The sequence below is a fragment of the Cheilinus undulatus genome, linkage group 20 (assembly GCF_018320785.1).
Source record: "Cheilinus undulatus linkage group 20, ASM1832078v1, whole genome shotgun sequence".
Taxonomy (NCBI): Eukaryota; Metazoa; Chordata; class Actinopteri; order Labriformes; family Labridae; genus Cheilinus; species Cheilinus undulatus.
In genome coordinates, this window is record NC_054884.1 from 35,100,228 (window position 1) to 35,121,418 (window position 21,191).

A 21,191-nucleotide genomic window follows, 5' to 3' on the forward strand; every position below is an offset into this window, starting at 1 on the left:
ATGGTCACAATAGCAGCCGGGGGTCTTTAAAAGGGTGTGTGACAGAGAAAAGGAGAAAGGAGAGGGGGGACAGAGTTCACACAAAAGAATAAAGGGATCCATGCTCTTTGTCTCTCTTGCTTGACTTTTCCCATCTGATTGTTTGCCCACTTTTCCTTTTCTTCAGCTGCATTCAGCTGCTGTGACCTGTGGGCAGTGGGCCAAACCATCTTGTTAAACCAAGAAGGCTAAAAAAAGACCATCGCAGGTAGCTCAGATTGAAAACAAGTGGCCATTTACAAACAAAATGACACTTACAATTCCTTCCTTCTATTTTTATGCCATCATTTATATTTTTATGAGGCTGTAAATCACAGCAGTAAATCTATAAAGCTGTAAATCAGCTTTTGGTGTTTTTATAAGGCGTCATTAAATAAATCTGCCCTCTTACAGGAACCGCCACAAGGTGTCAGTGGTGTCCATGTTCTTATTGTCAAGTCTCTAACAAGCTGAGCATGTTTGCTAAATGTGATGTGACGCTGTGCTTTAGGAGAGGCGTGGGATTGGTTGGCCTGTCTCCCTCTCCCTGGGTTTTGGTTGGATGGTGGATGAGGAGGAGAGGTGAGCAGGGCGATGAAGAGAAAGAGGAAGAGGTGGCAGCAGCGGCGCTTGCCAGAGTTTTAAGGACCCTGGACGGGTTTGTGCCATAAATCTCTTCCCACTCCATCCCGCCGTTCTCCATGAGTGCCTGTGGGAATACAGGAATGTGACAGCTGACCTGTAGAGCCTGTGTCTTTTGATTCTGGATACATAAATTAGAGGGCAAGAATGCAGGACAGCCTTATGGTGTGGAGTGGGATACAGCTGACAAAGTGAACAGGCTACACGTGTCAGGAGGAAGTGAAACAATCACTCTGAGCTCTGTAATAAACAGGGATGCACAAAAATACAGGTTTAATGTCAGTATTTGCAGATGAAGGGGCTTATAAAGTTACTTATGGATATCGGCAGATATGAGCATTTCTGCCAATGTTTATGCCGATATATCGGCCGCACATGCTTCATTTTATAAGGTGTAGTATTTAGCATGTGGAGTTTTTTAATAATTTAAATTCAAAGTTTTTTGGACAAGTATGAAAAAAAAAAATTATTTATAAATACTAACAAAACAAGCTGGAAAAATTGCTGCTACATGTGCTTAATCTCTCCATCAACATCCTGACAAGAACAGGTTCTTTTCTTCCAAAATGTGGCAGCTGAAACCATCTCATCACTACTTGGAAAAGTTCCAGTTCAGTTTTCCAAGCATCTTCGCATGTGCAACTATTGCCTTCATGTAGCGCTGCATGATTTAGAAATAAAGTGCAACCAGGATTATATTTGACAATAATGCAATTTGGGACTGTGATTACTGTGTACGGTATCATGAGTCAACTTCCTTGGTTATCAATGAAAATGCATGGAATAATAATAGTTTTGAAGTTTATGTTCCTTGACTAAAAACACACAAATATTAAGTATGATTTAAAACTCCTTAAAACCAATAGTTTTACAGTTCCACTTTCAAAACAAGTTTTTTTCTCCTTTGAAAATAAAGGTACTTGTGCAAAGTGCAATAGAGGAACTATTGTAAACTTAAAGACTTTTCTGCAGATATTTTTGTAAATGTTACTTAATACAAAAATATCTGCAGCCTTTAATGCAATTATGTGATTGCACACTCTGACATTGCATTTGCAGTTGTGATGAGATTTACCGTGAAGCACTACCCCCATATTTTCTTTCCCAGAATTCAGTTTCCAAGTTTTTGGCTAAATTTATAGGGTTTTAGGCAGCTGAAGTTTTAACTTTTTCATCCACAGCCATTAAATGTTTAAAGTATGTTTTAAGGACTCAAGTTTTAGGTCTAAAATAGAGCTAGTTTTATGTTTTGCACTTGAGAAGAATAATGTTTTGTGCTATTTCAAGAACTTTCTCTGCACTGTCTCAGGGAGCCACCCTAATGTTTAATTTGGAGAATTAATTTCTCTGAAGCATCAGCTCAATAAAAAGAGGGGGCACATTTACAGGATTACTTTGTGCTCTACAGAATTTACTATCCTTGAGCAGGTTGTGACTGATGTTTCAAGTGCTCAAAAAGTCAAATTAGCTTGTTTTTAGTGTTAAAAATACATTATGCGACGCCAGTTTAGCCCATACACAGAGGCTGGAGTCTGCAACACACTGGTTGCAGGATTGATTCCTGGTCTCGGTGTTGTTTGATGCATGTTTTACACCACTCTCTACCAATATTTCTTGAATGCTCTCCACCTGTCCTATCTGAATAAAAGCAAAAACTCAAAAGGAGTTTCCATCTGAGGACTACAGATGGAATTTAGCGTTATGCTAAATCTGGTGCAGCCATCTTTTTATTTTTTTAAATAATTAATGACACTGCACACTGTCCTGTTAAAAATAAATAAACTAAACTAAAAATGTTCTTAAAAAACATTTTGTAATCATTGCAATCCATACTCATTAAAACTGTGACTTAAAATGTGAGTTTACTACCTTTTTCCATGAGTAAAACAAGACTAACACCAGCCAAAATCAGATCTTTGATTAAAAACTCTGATGAAAAGTAAGTTTAGTTTTTGTGACAGGCTAAAAGGAGACTAAAATGTAAGGGCTGGACTGCTGGAAATTTAAAATCGTTAGTATTTCTACATTGTTCTTAAAACCTGTTGAAACATAAGGAGAAATTGGGCAGTGAGCATTCAAGGTATGTTCTTCAGTATATTTTGAATTAATTTAAGTATTTAAAGTGCATAAATGTGATTGTTTTTGTTGACTAAAACTAGACAGAACTTTCAGAAGTGAAAATGACTAAAATTAAAATGCATTTTAATCTAAGGACTAAGACTACATCCAAAATAGCTGTTAAAGTTAGCATGGAATCCTATCATTTTGTTTGTTTTTTATTGATGAATGCCTGAGAATACAATCTATAATTTAGGGGGAAATCAAATCTAGTTTGCCTTGTTGTATATATACATATACATATATATATATATATATATATATATATATATATATATATATATATATATATATATATATATATATATATATACATATATATATATATATATCAGTATTGGCTAAAAAGAGTTTAGAAATTTCTCCACATGGGATCTTGGCAAAAATCCAATATCGTGATTCCCTGGTGATAAATAAACTGCAGCCCCACAGTGGTAAACCCTGTGACAAATATCTCGTTGCATGATTCTGGATATGATGAACTGAAAATGTGTGCGAAACATCTCTACAATTCAAATCGTGTTAAAAATCTGAGAGTGTGATTCTGCAAAAAAACAGAGCTCTCTGGTATCTGTCACCACACACTGAAATGTCAGAGCAGAGCCATAATGCGCATTAGAAAAATGCAAGCTCTCAGAAATGAAATGCCAGAGCAAAACTCAAGAGATGGATTTCACAGCGTGTTTGTACCTCATGTATCAGCAAGCTGAGCATCGGCGTCGAGCTCTGCGGAAAGCAAGTTAGGCATTGCTGAAACGGGTGGCAGAGGCACACTACGAGATTAATCCCCTCGAACTAATGGGATTCATATGAGTTGTGAGGTTCTTAATTTATTTACTTTGTCAGCGATGCACAGATATGCACACACACAGCAGCACACGAGGGAAAAAAAACACAAATACAGTAAAAATGCCCCCACTTTACAGTAAATGAGAGATCAATAATGATGGATGAGGGCCTTTTATACAATCGGCATGTTCTCCTCAGTTCACAGCCATATGACACCACGCCTGTGGCTATCCCATTCTGCACTTCAGCAGTCAATCACATCCCAGCTTTAAAAATAACAGTTTGTTAGCACCATTGATTTAGCACTTAGAGCGTGTCCTTATTACCTTGTAATTATGGTCAGTGTTGACATAACAGCACAGACAACCAGGCCTCCCACCCTCTGAGAGAATTTATGGGCCCTGGTTTTATTACGGCCATTTCATGTGTCTGGGTCCCCAGTTAAGCGACAGACTTGAGTTCTAGCCAAGGGCCCGTATTTCACTCATCGAGGTCAGGGTTCTCAGGAATCCCCCGTAAAACTGAACGTCGGCGTTTACACACAGAAGACGCAGGGAAGCCCTCCCCAAGGGCTCATTAAAATAAAAAGCCGATTACAGGCAATAATCCAAATAAAGCCATTCAGGAGGGGAACGTGACGCTTAAAGGACACAAAATGGGACATGGGTGGAGTCGTGGCTTCTCACAAAACCAAATGTGCAGAAGCTGTCCAGCGATCACCTCTAAATAATTTACAACCAGACCCTGGCTTTGACTCCATTAGAGGATAGTTAGGATACTCTCTGGTAGTCTGTCACCATGTTATGACTTTAGCACGCAGCTTGACAAAACAAGAGTAATCTGTGTTACTAAGATCACAAGATACTAAAGCCAAGTAGGGCTGGGAAATATGGACAAAAAATCATAATGACACCATAATTACCTACAGATTTTATCTGCAAAGTAATAATAAATGGATGTCACAATACTAAAATTGTAAACTTTTATATGAATCTAGTAGGGCTGTCAAATAATACAGTTATTAAAATAGTGATTAATCTCAGTATTTCTTTAGTTAATCGCAATTAATCACATCCGTTTTTATCACATTTTGAAACTCCTTCTATTTTGCATACAAAGTTGTTTTTGTGTCATTCTGGATTTTTCTATTGTCTTAAACTAAGGGGAGCTGGCATCCTGTTTGAACAGGTAGATAGAGGATTATGACATGAATTTAACCATGAAAAAGAAACCTGTTATGGATTGAAAAGGACATAAATGGGCAGTAAAAAGGTACATTTTTGATAACACAAGGTGTAAATGACTTTTTGATATCTGTGACTTTTTTTAATGTGAAATGAGACATTAAAGAGCAGTGGACTTATTTTACATCACTGTGGCTGCAGGGAGATGCTGATGTGGATTAAGTGTCCTGAGAGGTAAAAATAAAGCAAAGGATTAATCATGTTTAAAAAAAATCAACGCACTAATTGTTGATCTTAATTAATCATTATTAATGGGACAAATCTTAACAGCCTTAGGTTTAATTTTAAAAAGAAAATAAATAAAGTTTAAATTAAGAGCTTTTGCCATTATATGGAGAGGACAGGACCGCTGGTAGCATGAAAGAGAATGGGAATGGGAATTAGCATGCAAGGAAGGGGCCACAAGTTGGACTCAAATCCAGGCTGCCTGGTTGGAGTACCAGTTTCTGCAGGGTGCAAGCGAACCACTGGGTCTTTTGTGCCCCTGATTCCAGTAAAAATCAAACTATACTGAAACCAGTTCACAACAGTAACAAAAACAGAAGTCTTTGATATCCAATATTGGTAAGTGTTTGTTTTCAACTATCGAAAATTGCAGATGAACTTATATACACTGTTTTAACTGGTGGTTCTTAACTGGTGGGTTGGGACCTAATAGTTGGTCCCAATTCTGGACTTTTTTTCCCTCATCATCTTCGGTTGACATATCTGGCTTTCTCATTATGATTTCTTGAGGGCTCTAAATACCAACCAAAATTAACATCTTATCTTAGGAAATTAAGCAAAATAAAATGTATCCCATGCATATACGTCCAGAGTTTGTGTAATAATGTGCTTTACAATCATGTTTATTTCCTCTTTGTTCAGTCGTATGTATTTTTCCATGTACAGTGAAAGCTGCGACATTTTTCATGTAAAAAAATGAATGAATAATGAATAATTTTGGGGTTGCGTTTCCCATTAAGGATGTGGTGGTGGTACTTGAAGATAAACCAATTGAGAATCAGTGATCTTTATTGCAGGATGGGAAATTAGCACCAGCCAAATGCTGGTATTTTAACCTACTAGCCACTGGGGCCGGTAAATAGTTGAAACAGTTCCCTTTATTAAATAGCCTAAAACTCAATTAATATAAGCCTCAATTATTACACTATACCTTATTTATTGTGCTGATCAGGAGACAAAGTGGCTGGTAAAAAATGTGAGTGGCTGGTAGGAGTGGGAGAAAAAATCGATACAGCATGGTATAGTTATATTTTGTCCGGTGATATATCGTATCGTCTCGTCCACCAAGTATCGATTTTTTTCAAATGTATTGCTAATATGAACTGAAGTCTACGATAATGGAAAATTAAAATCAATCGCTTAGACAACTGTTTGTCCCTTAAGGTTGGTAGAGGTGACGGTCATAGAGCAGGAGAAAGTTAGTACAACAAACTGGCAGCACCAGGAGAAGGACATTAGGAATGCAAGCAGGACCCGAATGAGATGGACATGACACATGAGGTTTGCAAGAAGTGCTACATGAAAACAAAATACTGTGAAAATATGACAAACATGAGGGCAGGACTAATACTGAATCAGCAAACTGTTGAAAAAATGGTACAGATTGCAATATATCACAATATATGGTATCACAATACTCACTGTATTGCAAAATGTTTAAAATCCCAATAATATCGAATCGTGCGGCCACTGGTGATTCTCATCCCTAGTGGCTGGTAGACTTTTAAACCCACCATCCTCAATGAAGGGTCGGTGAAGAAGTTAATTTCCAACCTTGCAATGCTGTCTGCAACTTTTCCATATATAAAAGCTTTACAATTTTTTCACCTCTTAAATATCTTAAATATGTTCAGAATGGTCAAATCTCTGTCAAAACTTGCAAAAACTTAATGATCTTCAGTTATAGTTTTAACAAAAAGAGAGACAGCCATATATCAATTGCACAAAAATGTTAGCAACATTTGAAAAAGTGGATGGAACTGGAGAGGAATGATGGAAATCCTCACTCCATGTCAGTTCAACTCACTTTTTCAAATTTTGCCAACATATGTGTGGGCACATAGACAGTATGCAAAAGTTTATCGAAAATGTTTTAAATTCAAAAATCACAAATTTCCCAAAACTGTGTGCTCAAGACTTAACTTTTGTGGCTGTGGTGTCAAACAGGTATCAATTTCATTAGATTTTTAACAAAAAAATAAAGACATTTAAATTTAAGTAAATAAAAAAGGCTAATTCCTTATTAAGTCCAAATATTTCAAATAAATTATCTTGTAGTCGGTACTGATTTAGCTCCATGTATAGAGCAGGCACCCATATACTGAGGCTAAAGTCCTCAATGCACTGGTAACATGACCAAATCTCATTCTGGTGCCTGTTTATTGCTCCCCACTCTCTTTCTCCTTGTTTTCTGTCTTCAGCTGTACAATCCATTAAAGTCAAAATGCCCCAAAATAATCTTAATATAGATCATCATTAAAAGATATAAATAATATCGTCTTACCAACTATCTCATTTGAAAACAAACTGATATATCATAAAAACACTAAACATTGCCCATCCCTAAACCAGACCCTGGCTTTGACTCCATTAGAGGATATTTAGGATGCTCTCCAGCAGTCTGTCACTGTGTTATGACTTCAGCGCACATCTTAACAAAACAAGAGTAATAATCTGTTATTAAGATCGTAAGAGACTTCAAACTGCTCCCAAACTAGTTCTCCTCTCAGTCTTCATTGGAGCTGTAATCTGATCCATACAGTGAGAGGTGATACAGCAGGCAGGGCTGAGGCGGATCCGTAGCACAGAGCCAGGTCCCCTTTGTTTCCTCAAGTACACCGCCTTTGTCATCCTCACATGAAAAATGAACATGGCTGTTTTGACATTTTCCCCTATCAACCAGCACACACAGACAGAGGAGGCTGGCATCTCATTAATCTGACACTGCCAGGAGAAGCTCAATTAAAAGTCCATCTTGTGTGAAGAGCATATTTCACCTGTGCTGTATCTGTGCTTATAAACAAAAGCCTCTATTTTGATTGTCTTTGTCTGCCTAACCTAAAAACTTCCCCTCTTTTATTAACTACAGCAGTGGGAACATTAGTGTGTCTGCTCTCCGACCTCATATTACAAATAATTAAAATTCAGCTGCTCCAGCTGCTGATTAAAGATGCAAGAAATCATGATGTTGAACACATCATTTCTCAATCTCTACCACATAATTACTTACCAAACAGCTGAATTTACGGTAATTTCTTCTCCTCTCTCTGTTCTTCAGATAATTTAGCTTAAACACAGAACATGATGATTCAATTTCAAAGCGTCCAATAGCAACAGTCAGGGAACAAGTCCCTGAACGCTGCAGAGTAAAAGTGCCCAAATTACAAGCCATTGATTTCCAGTAGGGTGGCTTTCACTGGTAGATACTCTGCATGTAACTACACGACAGCCATAAAACACGAGGAAATAGATTGAGGGAAAAGAGCTGAGATGCAGGATGGCTTCACCTGCAGTTTATGTCAAACAGAAAGGAAGAGCTTCGCATGGCTGCCTACTCAATTAACCCCTGAGATAGAGGCTCTATAATGAACAACAGCACCATTACGCAGCGCCCGAATGGCACTTCACCCTAGTGGCCCCGGAAAAAGACAATGCCACTGCTGCTGCATCAACATGGAGGCTCTCACTAACAGAAGGGCTTAGATGTTGGGGATATCAGCATGTTCAGGAAGTAAATGAGGACAAAGTGATTACTGGAGTTGATGTTGTTTAACCCTTCAATAATTGCACATTGTACACATTTACATCACATTCAACTCATTTTAAAGTGCTAAAATTGCTCCTGTAATTATGTCAACGAGTCCAGGGCGCAATCATGAATGACTCCCATTAGAGATGAATGACAGAAGAGTTGAATCCCATTTCAATCAGCGGGAAGACTTGTGTCCAAAATCCAAACAACTCTGGATTAAGTTTAAATAACCTTTTTTTTGTTTTGTTTTTCAGTTCGGCTAATGCTGACCTTGCTGATGATGTAGATGAGATCTCCTCTCTGGAAATCCAGCTCATCTGGCTCGTCCGCCTGGCAGTCCCATAAACACTGGTAGTAGTTAGCATAATCTGATGACAAAGCTGAGAAAAAATGCAGAGCAGGAATTTAAACAAAAGAACAAGACAATGTTATTTTCTCAAGTTTCAGGCAAGGATGATCACAGCAAATGTTGTCATTATTAGTAGAAGACTGTAATGGGGTTCTGACCTGATTTGTTGTTTTTATCGCTGCTCTCATCTGTTGGATCGGAGAAATCCTCCTCTAAACAAACAAAACATATGAAATGATATTTTAATGAACATTATTTCTGTCTGGCTTAATGTTCAGCAGCAGGAGGCGTTTTTTTTTTTTGTTGTTTGTTTGTTTTTTTTACAAGATATCATAACCCAAACACTGTATTTTCATCGTCTGACTAGGCAAAACAAAACTAACACAAAATGTTACCTGCTGTTTTCAAACTTGACACAGTTCTGATAAAATCACATGATATTGATGTCTGTTTCAATACCACAGCAAGAATACGATTCCCTCACATCCACTATTAAGTAATTTTATGTTTTTCATCAAAAATAAGGTAGGCAGACTTTCTAAACTGATGAAATGTGCTGCCAGTTTAAGAACCAAAATGTGCCAAGTATTTTTGCAGTTCGGACCATTCTATTTCTTTTTCTCTAGCTGCATTTTCAGGTAATAAATCTAACTAAAGACAGCGTTTCCCACATAATATAAATGTGACTGGGCAGTGAAATTGTTAGGGTTATTTGTTTTTACATGTATGCTGCATATTTGCATCAGGTTAGGTTATATATTACAATTAGGTATGTTTATATCAGTGATACACAATGCACCAGTTTTACATATGTATTAAGGATTAGCGATATTGGAAATGTGAAGATATTCAATGTTCCATCAAGTCATTTTAGCTGATATCGATTTATACACCCCCTTTTATTGTAAAAAAAAAAACAAAATAGTTTCTCCAGTGCAAAGAAGAAGGGAAGAAAGAGAAGCAGGGAAGTCTGGTAGTTGTTTCACATTTGAGGCTTCAGTCAAAATGTTAAGGGCTCATAATGGGCCCCCTTGTATTAGTGGTGCCCTATGTTTAAAAATGCACACAACTATTCTTGAATGTGCATGGCTGTGTTAAACTACACTTAAACCACCTTCAGGTACAGTGGGGACCCCCCCGGTCTCTGGCACTTTTATTTTGGGAGTCCTGGACTGAGAGTTTGGGAACCTCTACCCATGGAAACCAGCTATACCTGACTGTACAGTCATACATTTTTCCCATAAATGATTTATACTGAAATGTTTGTATCTGTTGATATCATTAATTAACTTTTGAACCAGTATGTGCTGATACCAATATGCTGATAATAATGTGCATATCTAATACGTATTGACTGTTGACAAACAACGGCCATCTTCAAATAATGTAACATTTGTATCAGTAGCAGATGCTTATCTGTTGTGGCATAGTCCATCAGTATTGGCCCCAACTTTCACAATTGGTACATCTCTAGTTATAAATGTCTCATGCTTTATTTCGCAAACTCATTTTTGCTTTTGTCATGAATGCACAACATCACACACTTGTGCAAATAAACCGCTCCTCTCACAGCAGCTCATCCTGCTTCACCTCTTTCTGTAGTCTTGTTTTTTGTGTGCTCTGGGTTTTTTTTATGACATTCATCAGAAGTAGCGCAACTAGCTGGCTAAACAGTTAAAATTGTGTTTGACACCAGAATTACAAGTCAGTTAAACAAATTCTAAACATTCTACACATTTTTGATTAGTTCAGGCCCACAGTCCCAGTCAAATCTAAACTGTAATGCACCCAACAACCACTGTAGCCTCGCTGCCACAATGCTCTTTTATCTGAAATAAACAACCATTAACTGCTGTAACACTGACAGCATCTTGTAAGAGCAGCACAATTTAGATCTATTATGAGTAGAAAATATGAATAAACTTATCTAGGCTGTGTCAGATTAAACTCACACATAACCCAAGTATTGTGTGACAATATTTACCACAGGGCTGCGGACAATAACCTACAAAGACTTTCCAAGGCCAGTGGTGCTACCACTGCTAATATTAGCCACATTCTGCAAACCAGCTTTGCTTCATTATGGCCCTGGCTTTAGACTAGACGGTTGAACCAAATTATATTTTTCATTTAACTGGATGGGAAATAATTTGCTCACTAATCAGCAGTACATTAAAGATACTCAAATAACATTACCCACGTTTTTCACAACAAACACCCAAAACTGTGAGTGCAGGACAGCACCCAAAGCATGCAGGAAAATATCGAAACAAATGCAAACAAGGCTTAAATTTTCACATGAAACATCACACCTCAATCGGTGCAATTACTTTAGCGACTAGGTCAACCAGTGGACATCTCCCACAACACAACTCCCTTATGTGCACACGTAATGGCAATTATGTACCACAAAAAAAACAAAAAAGGTTGGCAATTATACCTGGACACTGAGCAAATCTGGGCAACCCAATCAAGTATTGTCTATTTGTGGGAAACACTGGAAGATTAGAAGCATTGATCATTAAATTAACACTAATTGTATCGTTTCAAATACTCATGTTTTAGTGAAGAACCAGAAAATTAAAAAAATGACAACATCAATCTGCTGTGGACCTGATTCACATAATCAGTATCCATCAAGTGACAATTTCATTCTAAATCAAAATACAAAAATGCTTAGTGAAGGAGCAAAACAAACAAAAAACAATTAAATGGATCATCAGTTAATATCTGATGAATTTGCACATGACACAAGATGTCTATTTTTCTCTAACAGCTGAAGTCTTCAGTGATGATTAATTTGTTCTAATTCATCAGAACGAATAAGGCAGGAAAACTTGTAAAAGGAAGAGGCTGTCTTAAGGCAGGCGGCGGAGGCGGACGTGTCATCGACTGTGGGGCGTGGCACCCGGTGGTCTGAGAGGTGACACAGTGATACGCCTGCCCTCTGTCTCCCACATCCATCCTTTACAGGAGCAGGCTGACAGCAACCCAGCAACACTATCCACCTTCCAGCACAACCTGCGCCTCTGCTTCCAGGAAGACTGGGAGAAACCCACACCAAACATACACACAAACATACACACGTATGCACACTGTATATCCTCCTGCATATCTGTTATCAGTTTGAGTTTGCAGGAAGAAAATGTATACGAGCTCAGGATCCTTTCTCAAACATTGCCTTAAATTTTCAGTCACATTAACCAAGAATTTCCTTTAAATTGAAAAAAGGGTAATATACATTCATGGATTAACTTCTGAAATATTACTGGTTGTGCCATTTTACCACACAGAAAATTAGAAATATTACAATTGTGTTTGTAAATGGTCCAAACATTTGTTCTGCTGCGGCACAGAGGAGCATCTTTCAGTTGAGAGGCCACCGCTACGGGCCAGCGGTTTCTATATCAAAGTGATTTAATTTTCCAGTCAATAAAATCAGTCATCAGCACTGGAGCCAATACCACCATCGCTCTGCAATCTGCCAACAACTGAGCCATGTTTGGAGTTTTGCTCCGACAAAACTGTGGGAGCTCATCAGAGAGAAAATGAAGCCTTGCTGCTGCTCTACATTTCTTCACTTGTTTGGCTGCTAAATGTCCTCAATGTAGCTGACATGGCTAGAATATTTTCTGATATCTAATAAAAACAACACCAGGAAAATAATCTGACAAATTTAAAATTGTTGCAAATTAATCCTAGACATCCTTTAGAGCTATGATAAATATAAATCAAATATTAAAAGAGCTTACAGGTGGTGCTGGGTGGTTAATCGAGTTTCAGTTCTAATTTTGGCTCCCCGGGATTATGAAAACAAGATAATCAAGATTAGACAATTACTGAGCTGCATGCCATGTTGCGTTTGTTTTGTACATAGCTTTTGTCATGTGTGGTAAATGGAGCAACACTCTTTCAGTTTATAGCAAAGCATGTCTGCTCCTCCAACCAAAACAGCCCTAACTTTAATTTAAGTTAGGAGCAGAGGATGCCATGGCATATACTGGTAGCAAAAGATGACAGAGAGGCAGCCAGTCTTAACTGGGATGACCCAATGGTGGCCTTTATGCATACTGGGGTGCCCTGAAGTATATGCACTCACATAAAAGAAAAAACAAACATTGATTTACTTTTCAGATTTCACTAAACATATCTTATTAAACAAATAACACTAAAGTATCCTATAAATATTGAATTCTTGTGTATAAATATACAATTTTTAACTATCAAAAAGTAACAAGAGAGAAATAGTGCATACTTTCAGCCTTCTTAGCCTCATTTTTAAGGACCTAGAAAATGATGACATCATAATTTCAAGTGCTAACAAAAGCAAATGTGCATTGCAAAGAAAGTGGCAAGCAGCTGCACCAGGCTACGATGAACCGCACCTGGAATGGTCCTGCTTTGGAGCAAGTCTCAAGCGCCCACCTCCAAGCATGCCGTATTTGGGGGCATATCAGAGACATGTTTGAGTAGCAACCGCTGCATCAAACTTTGAAATACCAGCTGGGTTAACACAAAGAAGAAGAGGAAACTCTGAAGTAGAAACAATGAACAACTAAAAAATGCTGTTGACTCAAAACGCGGCGTCATCAGCTCTAGACACGCCCTCAAACAGGTAGGTCGGCTGTGGTAGAAGAGAAAATTCCCTGCGGTGATTGGCCGCTGTGTTGAGTTAAACCAAGTAGAGCCAAACCACTCAATGTAATGGAAAAGCCCCACATGTCCTCACAGCATGCAAGTGTCAGACATTACATCTCAATGCACAACATCACACAGTCATTGTCAACACTGCGTCCATTTAATATGTAATTTTCTAAACTGTGAATTTCAGATTCTATTTGTCAACAGTATGGCATCTAGCACTTTATTTTGAATGCAGACGAACAGAAGTGTGGCATTTTCTGTTAACAGGCCTTCGACAGCTGTGAGCTGAAAAGTTGTTTTTATGTGTTGATGTAAGTGAGAGCACAGTACAATTCAAATACAGATGTGAATATCAGTAATGCACAACTATGGCAACTTAGTATATCAAGTTAACAAGCTCTGTTGAGTGAGAAAAGAAAAAAGAAAATCAAGTATTTAATCCTGTCAGATGCTTCTGATGTCTAGTCATCTTCCTGTCATGTTATTATAATGGGGTATAGTCTTTTATTACAATACTAATGATTAACGCTGGTCAATTATAGGCCACAACAGAGAGAACGGTCTAGACCTGCCCTCTTTGTACAGTGCCATGAGATAACTTCAGTTATGAATTTGCGCTATACAAACAGTTAATGTCATCTCACTCTTCCCTCATTCCTCCCTCATCTCAATGGAGAGACAGAGAGGAAAACAGGAAAGGGCAATGGAAGAAAAATATCACCCTGCATCCTTTCCTCGCTGTCAGGACACTACAACAGAAATCAGTGTAATCAAGCTGGTTTTGTTGCTGATGCTTGAATCATCTGTAGTTAGGACATGGTGTTAGTCTCGCCTCTGATGGAACACATAGCCAATCACAAGTGGACATTTTGGGGTGGCCAACAAGATTTCCCTAGGCCACCCACTGGCTACCCCCCCAACCAACTGTGTTTCTCATTGTTGGTGCTCAGCAGTGCAACACCTGCACCAAGTCATTCAAATATTATAAATGACTCATAAAAAATCAAATCTGGCCCATTCCCTATTTTTAATCTCCCTTTTCTTGATCCATGTATAACATATAAAATATAAAAATACAGTTAACTAAATATACAATGTTTAGATTTTCTACATTTTATTCTTAAGCAACTTTCAAAAGAACAATCAAAACAGGAAATAAACCTATTTTTCATTTCTTAGTTCAATTTTGATGCATATTGAAGAAAGTTAGATAACAGACTGTTTTCTTCTTCCTTTTTGTGTTTTTTTTAATCAAACAAATAAAAGATTTATTTTTCATTGGTTGTTAATGACAGTATGTGTTTTTTTTGTTTCATTTTTTTTCTCATTTCAAATAGAAACAGCATTGGCTGTTACATGCAAAGACCCACACATGGTTTTGAGGAAGTAAAACTCGAACAATGCAAAATAATTAGCAGTTTCATGGTTAAAGCTGTCCCTCAAGGCAACACGATAACTCATCGAATCATTTCAAAATCACACATAGTAGTAAGGATGTGGTATATGAGTAATCATGTTCAATAATCCTAATGTAATTATCTATCCAAATAACTGTGATTATGATTTTTGCCATGCCCGTGTAGCCAAGGCATTGCAAAACATGGTTATTTAAAATCACGGTTAATGCAAGAAGATTCTTCAAATATGAGCATAAGCAGCGTTCCTCTTTTCTGCCATCCAGATCAATAAAAACAGCCATAAAACACTAATTATTTAGCAGTATGTAATGAGTGTGTAGAGGCTGTAAGTGGGCAAAGAGAGGCGCAGAATGATTGATAAGTGAAGGGGTGAGAAAGTGAACGAAAGAGCCCGTCATTCGATATGCCATCTGTGGTCAGGGTCTGTACCTCTTCCCAGATGGCTTTGAACGCCGACGTGACAGTCTGAAGACTGATCTCCCTCTCACCACTGATTTTGGCAAAGGTAATGTACTCAGTGAGTGAAACAGAATCTTGATGTATCTTATTTAATAGAAAGAGTGATGGACGATGGCCTGGAGAAGATCAGATCACCCCTTTTGTCCTTCTCGGGATCGTGTAGCCAAGCTGACACACAGGGCCGTCTCCCCCTCTGCAGACTCACACGCACTGATTCTGAAGTCTCAATCAAACTCTAATTTCTATAAAAGGAGGGACATTAAGGGCTGCGGACTATTTTAAGCCCTGAGAGATGCCGTTTTTTACTTCCTTTCAGCTAAATTGCTGTTGCTAGGCAATTTTAGCCAAAACTCTGCTTAGTGGATTGAATTGAAGGCTATTTGTTGCCTGGCAACATTAGCTAATTGGACGTTGTATGACAGAGCATTCGGAAACAACAAGGCTCTCGCTGATTTCAACAACAGAACTGTTTCCAAACAGATAGCTCTCTCAGTGAGATAAGGAGGAAGAGCAGAAGAAGCTGATATTCAGGCTGTGTGAGGAGGATTTTTCCTTTCTGCCCTGTGTGTCTCTGCAGCAGCCATCCTCGTCCTGACAAGCTTATTAGTGTTGCTTGATTTAAAATGAGCGATCAGTCTGAGTGTTGTGGCGATAGGGAGGCACCTGGCAACACTAATTTCAGAGCTGGGAGAGATCATCACCAATTTTTCTTGTTGCAAAAATCCCCTAGGGCTTGAGAGGTGGTGTCTATTTGTCTGACTGAGTATCATGAGAGTTTGTGCGTCCACACCCTCATACCTGGCAGCACCTCGTAGATATCCTCGTCGTCCTCCTCCTCAGCCTCTCCCATCTCATGCCCTCCTCCCTGGTTGCCCCTCTGGTGCAGGGCAGCACTGGGCCGAGGCGGGGGAGGGCCAGTCATCCCTTCAATGTCATCATAGGTCTCCTCTTCCTCCTCCTCCTCATCGTCATCGACAGGGATGAAGTTGGAGCTGAGATCTATTGGGGGAAGGAGAGTCGACGTGATGGGCGGTGTTAGCGTTAAGATGGAGCACAGCGTGATACAAAAGACACACACATACATTAAAGGGTAAAGTAAGAGAAATGGTCAGAGGGTCCTGAATGCACAACAGGCAAGAAAATGTGACTAACAGCAGCAGTCAAAGGCACTACAGGCTTCAATTCAGGCTGTAAATAATTATTTTCATTATCTATTAAAGTGTTTTCAATATATTCTGAGGGAGCAGTTCACTACGGAGTTTAAAATACTGAAAAACAACAAGTATTACATTTTTAATAGAGCCCCAGGTTTGATTTTATGGATGCTTGTAAAATCAGGCTACCAATAAAAATGTGCCTACAAGAGCTGAAGGAGCAGGCATTAAAAATAGCACACCTTATCTTTCTTAAAAGACATATTTTTTCAGTTCAATGAATGTTTTGCTTTATTTCAACTACTATCTCACATCTACCAAATATGAGCATGCACGTTGTCATGTTAACAATACCTTTCTGGTAATACTTTAAATGTTTACAAGCACCTTCATGTCTTAAAGTGAGGACAGTCATTCTGGATGCATAATATCATATCTACAGATAGGAAAACTTCTGCAAATATTTATGACCATATTATCATTCATGTTGGTAGAAGTAATGCTACACAATTAATCTAATCCCAAACATGATGTCAGGCTTTGCATTTAAATCATCACATAACAGGCTGCAATTATTACTTATTTTTGCATTATTATGTAGTTGTTTTCTACATCAAACAGACCATAATAATAATAATAATAAGAGGAACAGATTCACTCTAGTTCAGGAGAGACTTGGTGTTCCTCTCAGTAACATTGTGGATGTATTTGTGTTGGTATCAGTATCAGTATCAGGTCTGATGAATTTGGAAATCATATTTGGAAATATTGACATTTAAGATATCCGCAATAATCAATAATCGCGCATCCTAATAAATGTGTAATAGAAAGAGTAGCAACACACCAGACATCTAAATCATCAAATTGTTTGGATTTTTTGCTTGATAAGAAACTCTTATCAATTGTTGACAAATTAGTCAAAAAAAGCCCATCTTGGGCATCTTCTTTCAACATGTTCTGTTCAGTTTATCAAAAGATCTGAAATTCAAGTTGACCCAGGTTATTTCAATGTATAGTTAAATCTGCAAAGACTAATTGATAAGCTATGAAACAGAAAAACAATCATAAAGACTGGCAGGTAAACATGCCAAAAAGGTGACTTTTTGTGTGGAAAAGGCAGAAGATTTTCTTCTTTAGCCTATTAAACTTAGAGACTGCCTGTTTCCTCTTTGTATAAGATCATATTAATTCAGCTAAATCTCTTTTGTAAATCTTAGATAGGCATCAAAAATATTCCCTGGAAGATTGGAATGGATCTTTTTCATGTTTTTCTTACATTTTAGGTGCCAAACAATAAATCAATGAATCCGCAGAGGGATGTCTGCAGATGAATTCTTATTGCAGTGCTATTATATTTTGATGCTCTTTGCATTTCATATTCAATTTTATAACACTATCTAAAAATAATCTGACTTTTCATCTAGTTTGTGGAGGAAAGACTGAAAAAAGAAAGTGCATGTTGGAAAAAAAAGAAACAATGTTTGCACATAGACTCTGAGAGTAAAAAATGACCTACATGTTTTGTATCAGACTGTGTTTGGTAGGGAAACCGGGCTGGGAGGAAGTAAGACAAACTGCAGAGTGTCTGTTACTTCCCGCAAATCAGTGGCCCAGGCCGAACCCATTTTAGAGGAGACTCGGCACGAGTGCTCGCTCAGATGGAGGAGCCGTCTCATTGCAGGCGACTGGCCGCTGCAACACAGGGTATCAGGTCCTCAGCCGTACAGCAGCGGCCGAGCAGAAATCAATGTCACAAGAGGATAACCAGAACAGCTACCAATCAATTTCCTGTAAGCTGGAATTCGGTAGGAGGGTTAGGGGAGGAGAGGTGGACAGAGGGGGGCTGCGTGATTGTGCACATGACATGGTGACATGTCGAATGAGGAGATTCAGGACTTGTGTTTTCGGCTGTGAGGTTAGTGATTGATAAGGTGGTTTTCAAGAGAGTCAGAGATGATAAAGGGTTCCCTTTCATTTCTGACCTTTCCTCCTTTTACAAACACACGCAAACTTTAGTAAAACAAAGAAAAAAAAAAAGAAGAAGCTTTAGAAGGAAATCATCTGTAGTCCATTTAGTCAAAAAGACACCAAAGGCATGAATCTGCAGAAGAAGCACTCTAACAGTAACCGCCTTTCACTGCACATACAAAAACAAAAGGAGAAGCATTTTCTTACCTCTAAGGACAAAATTGATTTGGTCCACCCATTCCCTGGCCTCTTGAGGACTGCTGGCAGTGAACTGGTGGGACAGAGTGGCAATAAACTCGCAATTATCATCACATTTAACGGTGCACAGATATAAAAGTGATTTCTAATCTACCAGCCATAAAACAAACTCTCTTCTGAGCTGTCAAATAAGGAAGAAAAGGGGCTAGTCATTCTTTTTCTTTTTAAAAACAGAAACATTGATTTAATCTGTCTGTCAGAAATTTAATAAAAGGGATTAATTTCATATGACTCAAAAAAACAGGGGGTATGCGCCAGACAACATATGAACAAAATGTTCTTGAACTGAGATACAGATGGGCTTATTTAAGATATTTGAAGTAAAAAATAAATATTTAAACTCATAACCATATGCTGCTATTATAATTCCATTAAGGGGTTTTGGCTTTTCATCTGTTGAATGTGCAGAAACAATAAAAATCCTGATCATAATTTTCTCATGTTTTTCTGTTACATACTATTCAAAATGAACAGTAATGTAATAAAAATTAAGGAATGCTGACATTAGAACAACTTATTGCTGAATTTTAATGGTTACATCTTATTTTGCATTTCAAAACACATATCTTCAAGTACATATTGACAGTGTGAATCAAGTCCTTCCAGCGTGTTGATTTGGTAACCAAATGAAGTCAAACATGTATCTTATGACACTGACTTTCAAATTTAGGAGTGCTGCTACATCAAGTGTGGTCTAAAACTGATTGGAAGTACAGTGGAAGGCAGCTTTGAAGTGCTTATTCTGTCAAATACACTGTTTTCAACTGTTACACATTAAGAATATGAAGGAGTGCATGTACACATTGACTCACTGACATCCTGGGGTAAAGATTCAGCATTTATACTTTTCACGAGTTAACATTCAATTTCTTTCTCTATGCAAGAAACCCAGTTTATGTTAAAAATTAAGTTTACTCAAGGCTGTTGTGTCTTTTTTTTTGTTTGGATTTTAGTCTTCAACTGACAGATCCCAGTGTCTAGAGTGAAAAGTTCTCTGTCCAATGTTCTCTTCCCCTCCTGGTTCCTCAAAGAGCTGTCCTCTTACCATTTTTATATATGCAGTAAACAAATAACTGCAGAAGTCGCCAACCAGGAAGACAAGGGGCGCAGGTGGACGAGTGGTTAAGGCGCGCGCCCCATGTACACGGACGGCCTGGGTTCGAATCTGGCCTGAGGCCCTTCACCACATGTCTCTCCCCCGCTCTCATCCCTGTTTCTGACTCTATCCACTATCCTCCTCTATCAAATAAAGGCACAAAAATGCCCAAAATAAACTTCAAAAAAAAAAGAAAACAAGATCAAATATGATGCACCTTATTTTTACTACAGATGTCTGAAGCTGTCTTTTAATGACAGTTTTGCCTTCAGTTGACTTTTAATGTATTTTATAGGGCTGTTTATCGAGTTAATCACTATTTATTAAGGTCCACAATTAGTGCACTCATTTTTAGCGCGATTAATCTAATGCTTTATTGTCTCTATTAGCACACTTTGGCTAAGCCACGTCAGCATCTTCATACAGCAACAGTGAAGTAAAAATAAGTCTGCCACTGCTCCTTAATGTCTGATTTCACTTTAAAAAAACTCACAGGCAGCTCAGTGGACAAGTCAGAAGTCATCTCAACCTTGTGTTATCAAAATTTTCCCTTTTAATTGTTCCTTATAAGATCCATATAATCCTTTATCTGTGGTTAAACTGACATTAAAATCTCCACTCTACCTAAAAAAGGCTGTTTGTATCCAAACAGGAAGTCAGTTACCATTATATTAAGACAGTAAAAAATACCAAGATTAACTACATAAATTATGAGGTGAACCAATTAAATTTTTTAATCTTTTGACAGCCCAAGTATTTTTGTATTTATGCATTTTCAGTGTAGAAGTAAATAAGGAATGTCTGGTTGATAGAAAGTAGCAACATTAGCTTAACTGTGGAAAAAAGAACTTGCTAAAGATGGCAGACCATAACTAAAGGGTAAGGTTAAAAGTGAAATGTTAGATTTCACAAGATGCAGATGGCTTTTGATTTGTCCACTGAACTGTCTGTGAGTTTTTTGACTGACATGAGACATTAAGGAGAAGTGGCCTATTTTGCATCACATCATGAGAGTAGGAAGAAGCTAAGGTGAGTAGTGCCCAGCCCCTGCTCAGCTTATATAAGGTGAGCCACAAACAACAGAACAGTATGTGACCAATGCAATCAAAAAAACTAATGCACTGATTTTAGACCTTAATCTCATTGTGACTGATGCATTAACTTTGACAGCCCTAGTAACACTGCAATTTTTGGGGGGCTTACAGGATGAAGATGGACAATTATAAAAGCTTGACTTATCTGATGTATCAGTGGGGCTGTAACATAGATTTTAGATA

General features: G+C 38.0%; 1 protein-coding gene across 7 annotated transcripts in view; it reads right to left on the reverse strand.

Annotated features, from left to right (window-relative positions):
• Positions 1–21,191, reverse strand: part of skap1 (src kinase associated phosphoprotein 1) — a 65,653-nt gene that overhangs the window by 11,903 nt on the left and 32,559 nt on the right. For all 7 annotated transcript variants that reach the window (XM_041815876.1, XM_041815875.1, XM_041815873.1 and 4 more), the window contains 4 exons: positions 18,768–18,831; positions 16,237–16,437; positions 9,076–9,129; positions 8,839–8,948 (listed from right to left, as the gene is read on the reverse strand). In XM_041815876.1, the coding sequence (XP_041671810.1) occupies positions 8,839–8,948; positions 9,076–9,129; positions 16,237–16,437; positions 18,768–18,831 (429 nt within the window). The remainder of the gene's footprint in view (positions 1–8,838; positions 8,949–9,075; positions 9,130–16,236; positions 16,438–18,767; positions 18,832–21,191) is intronic.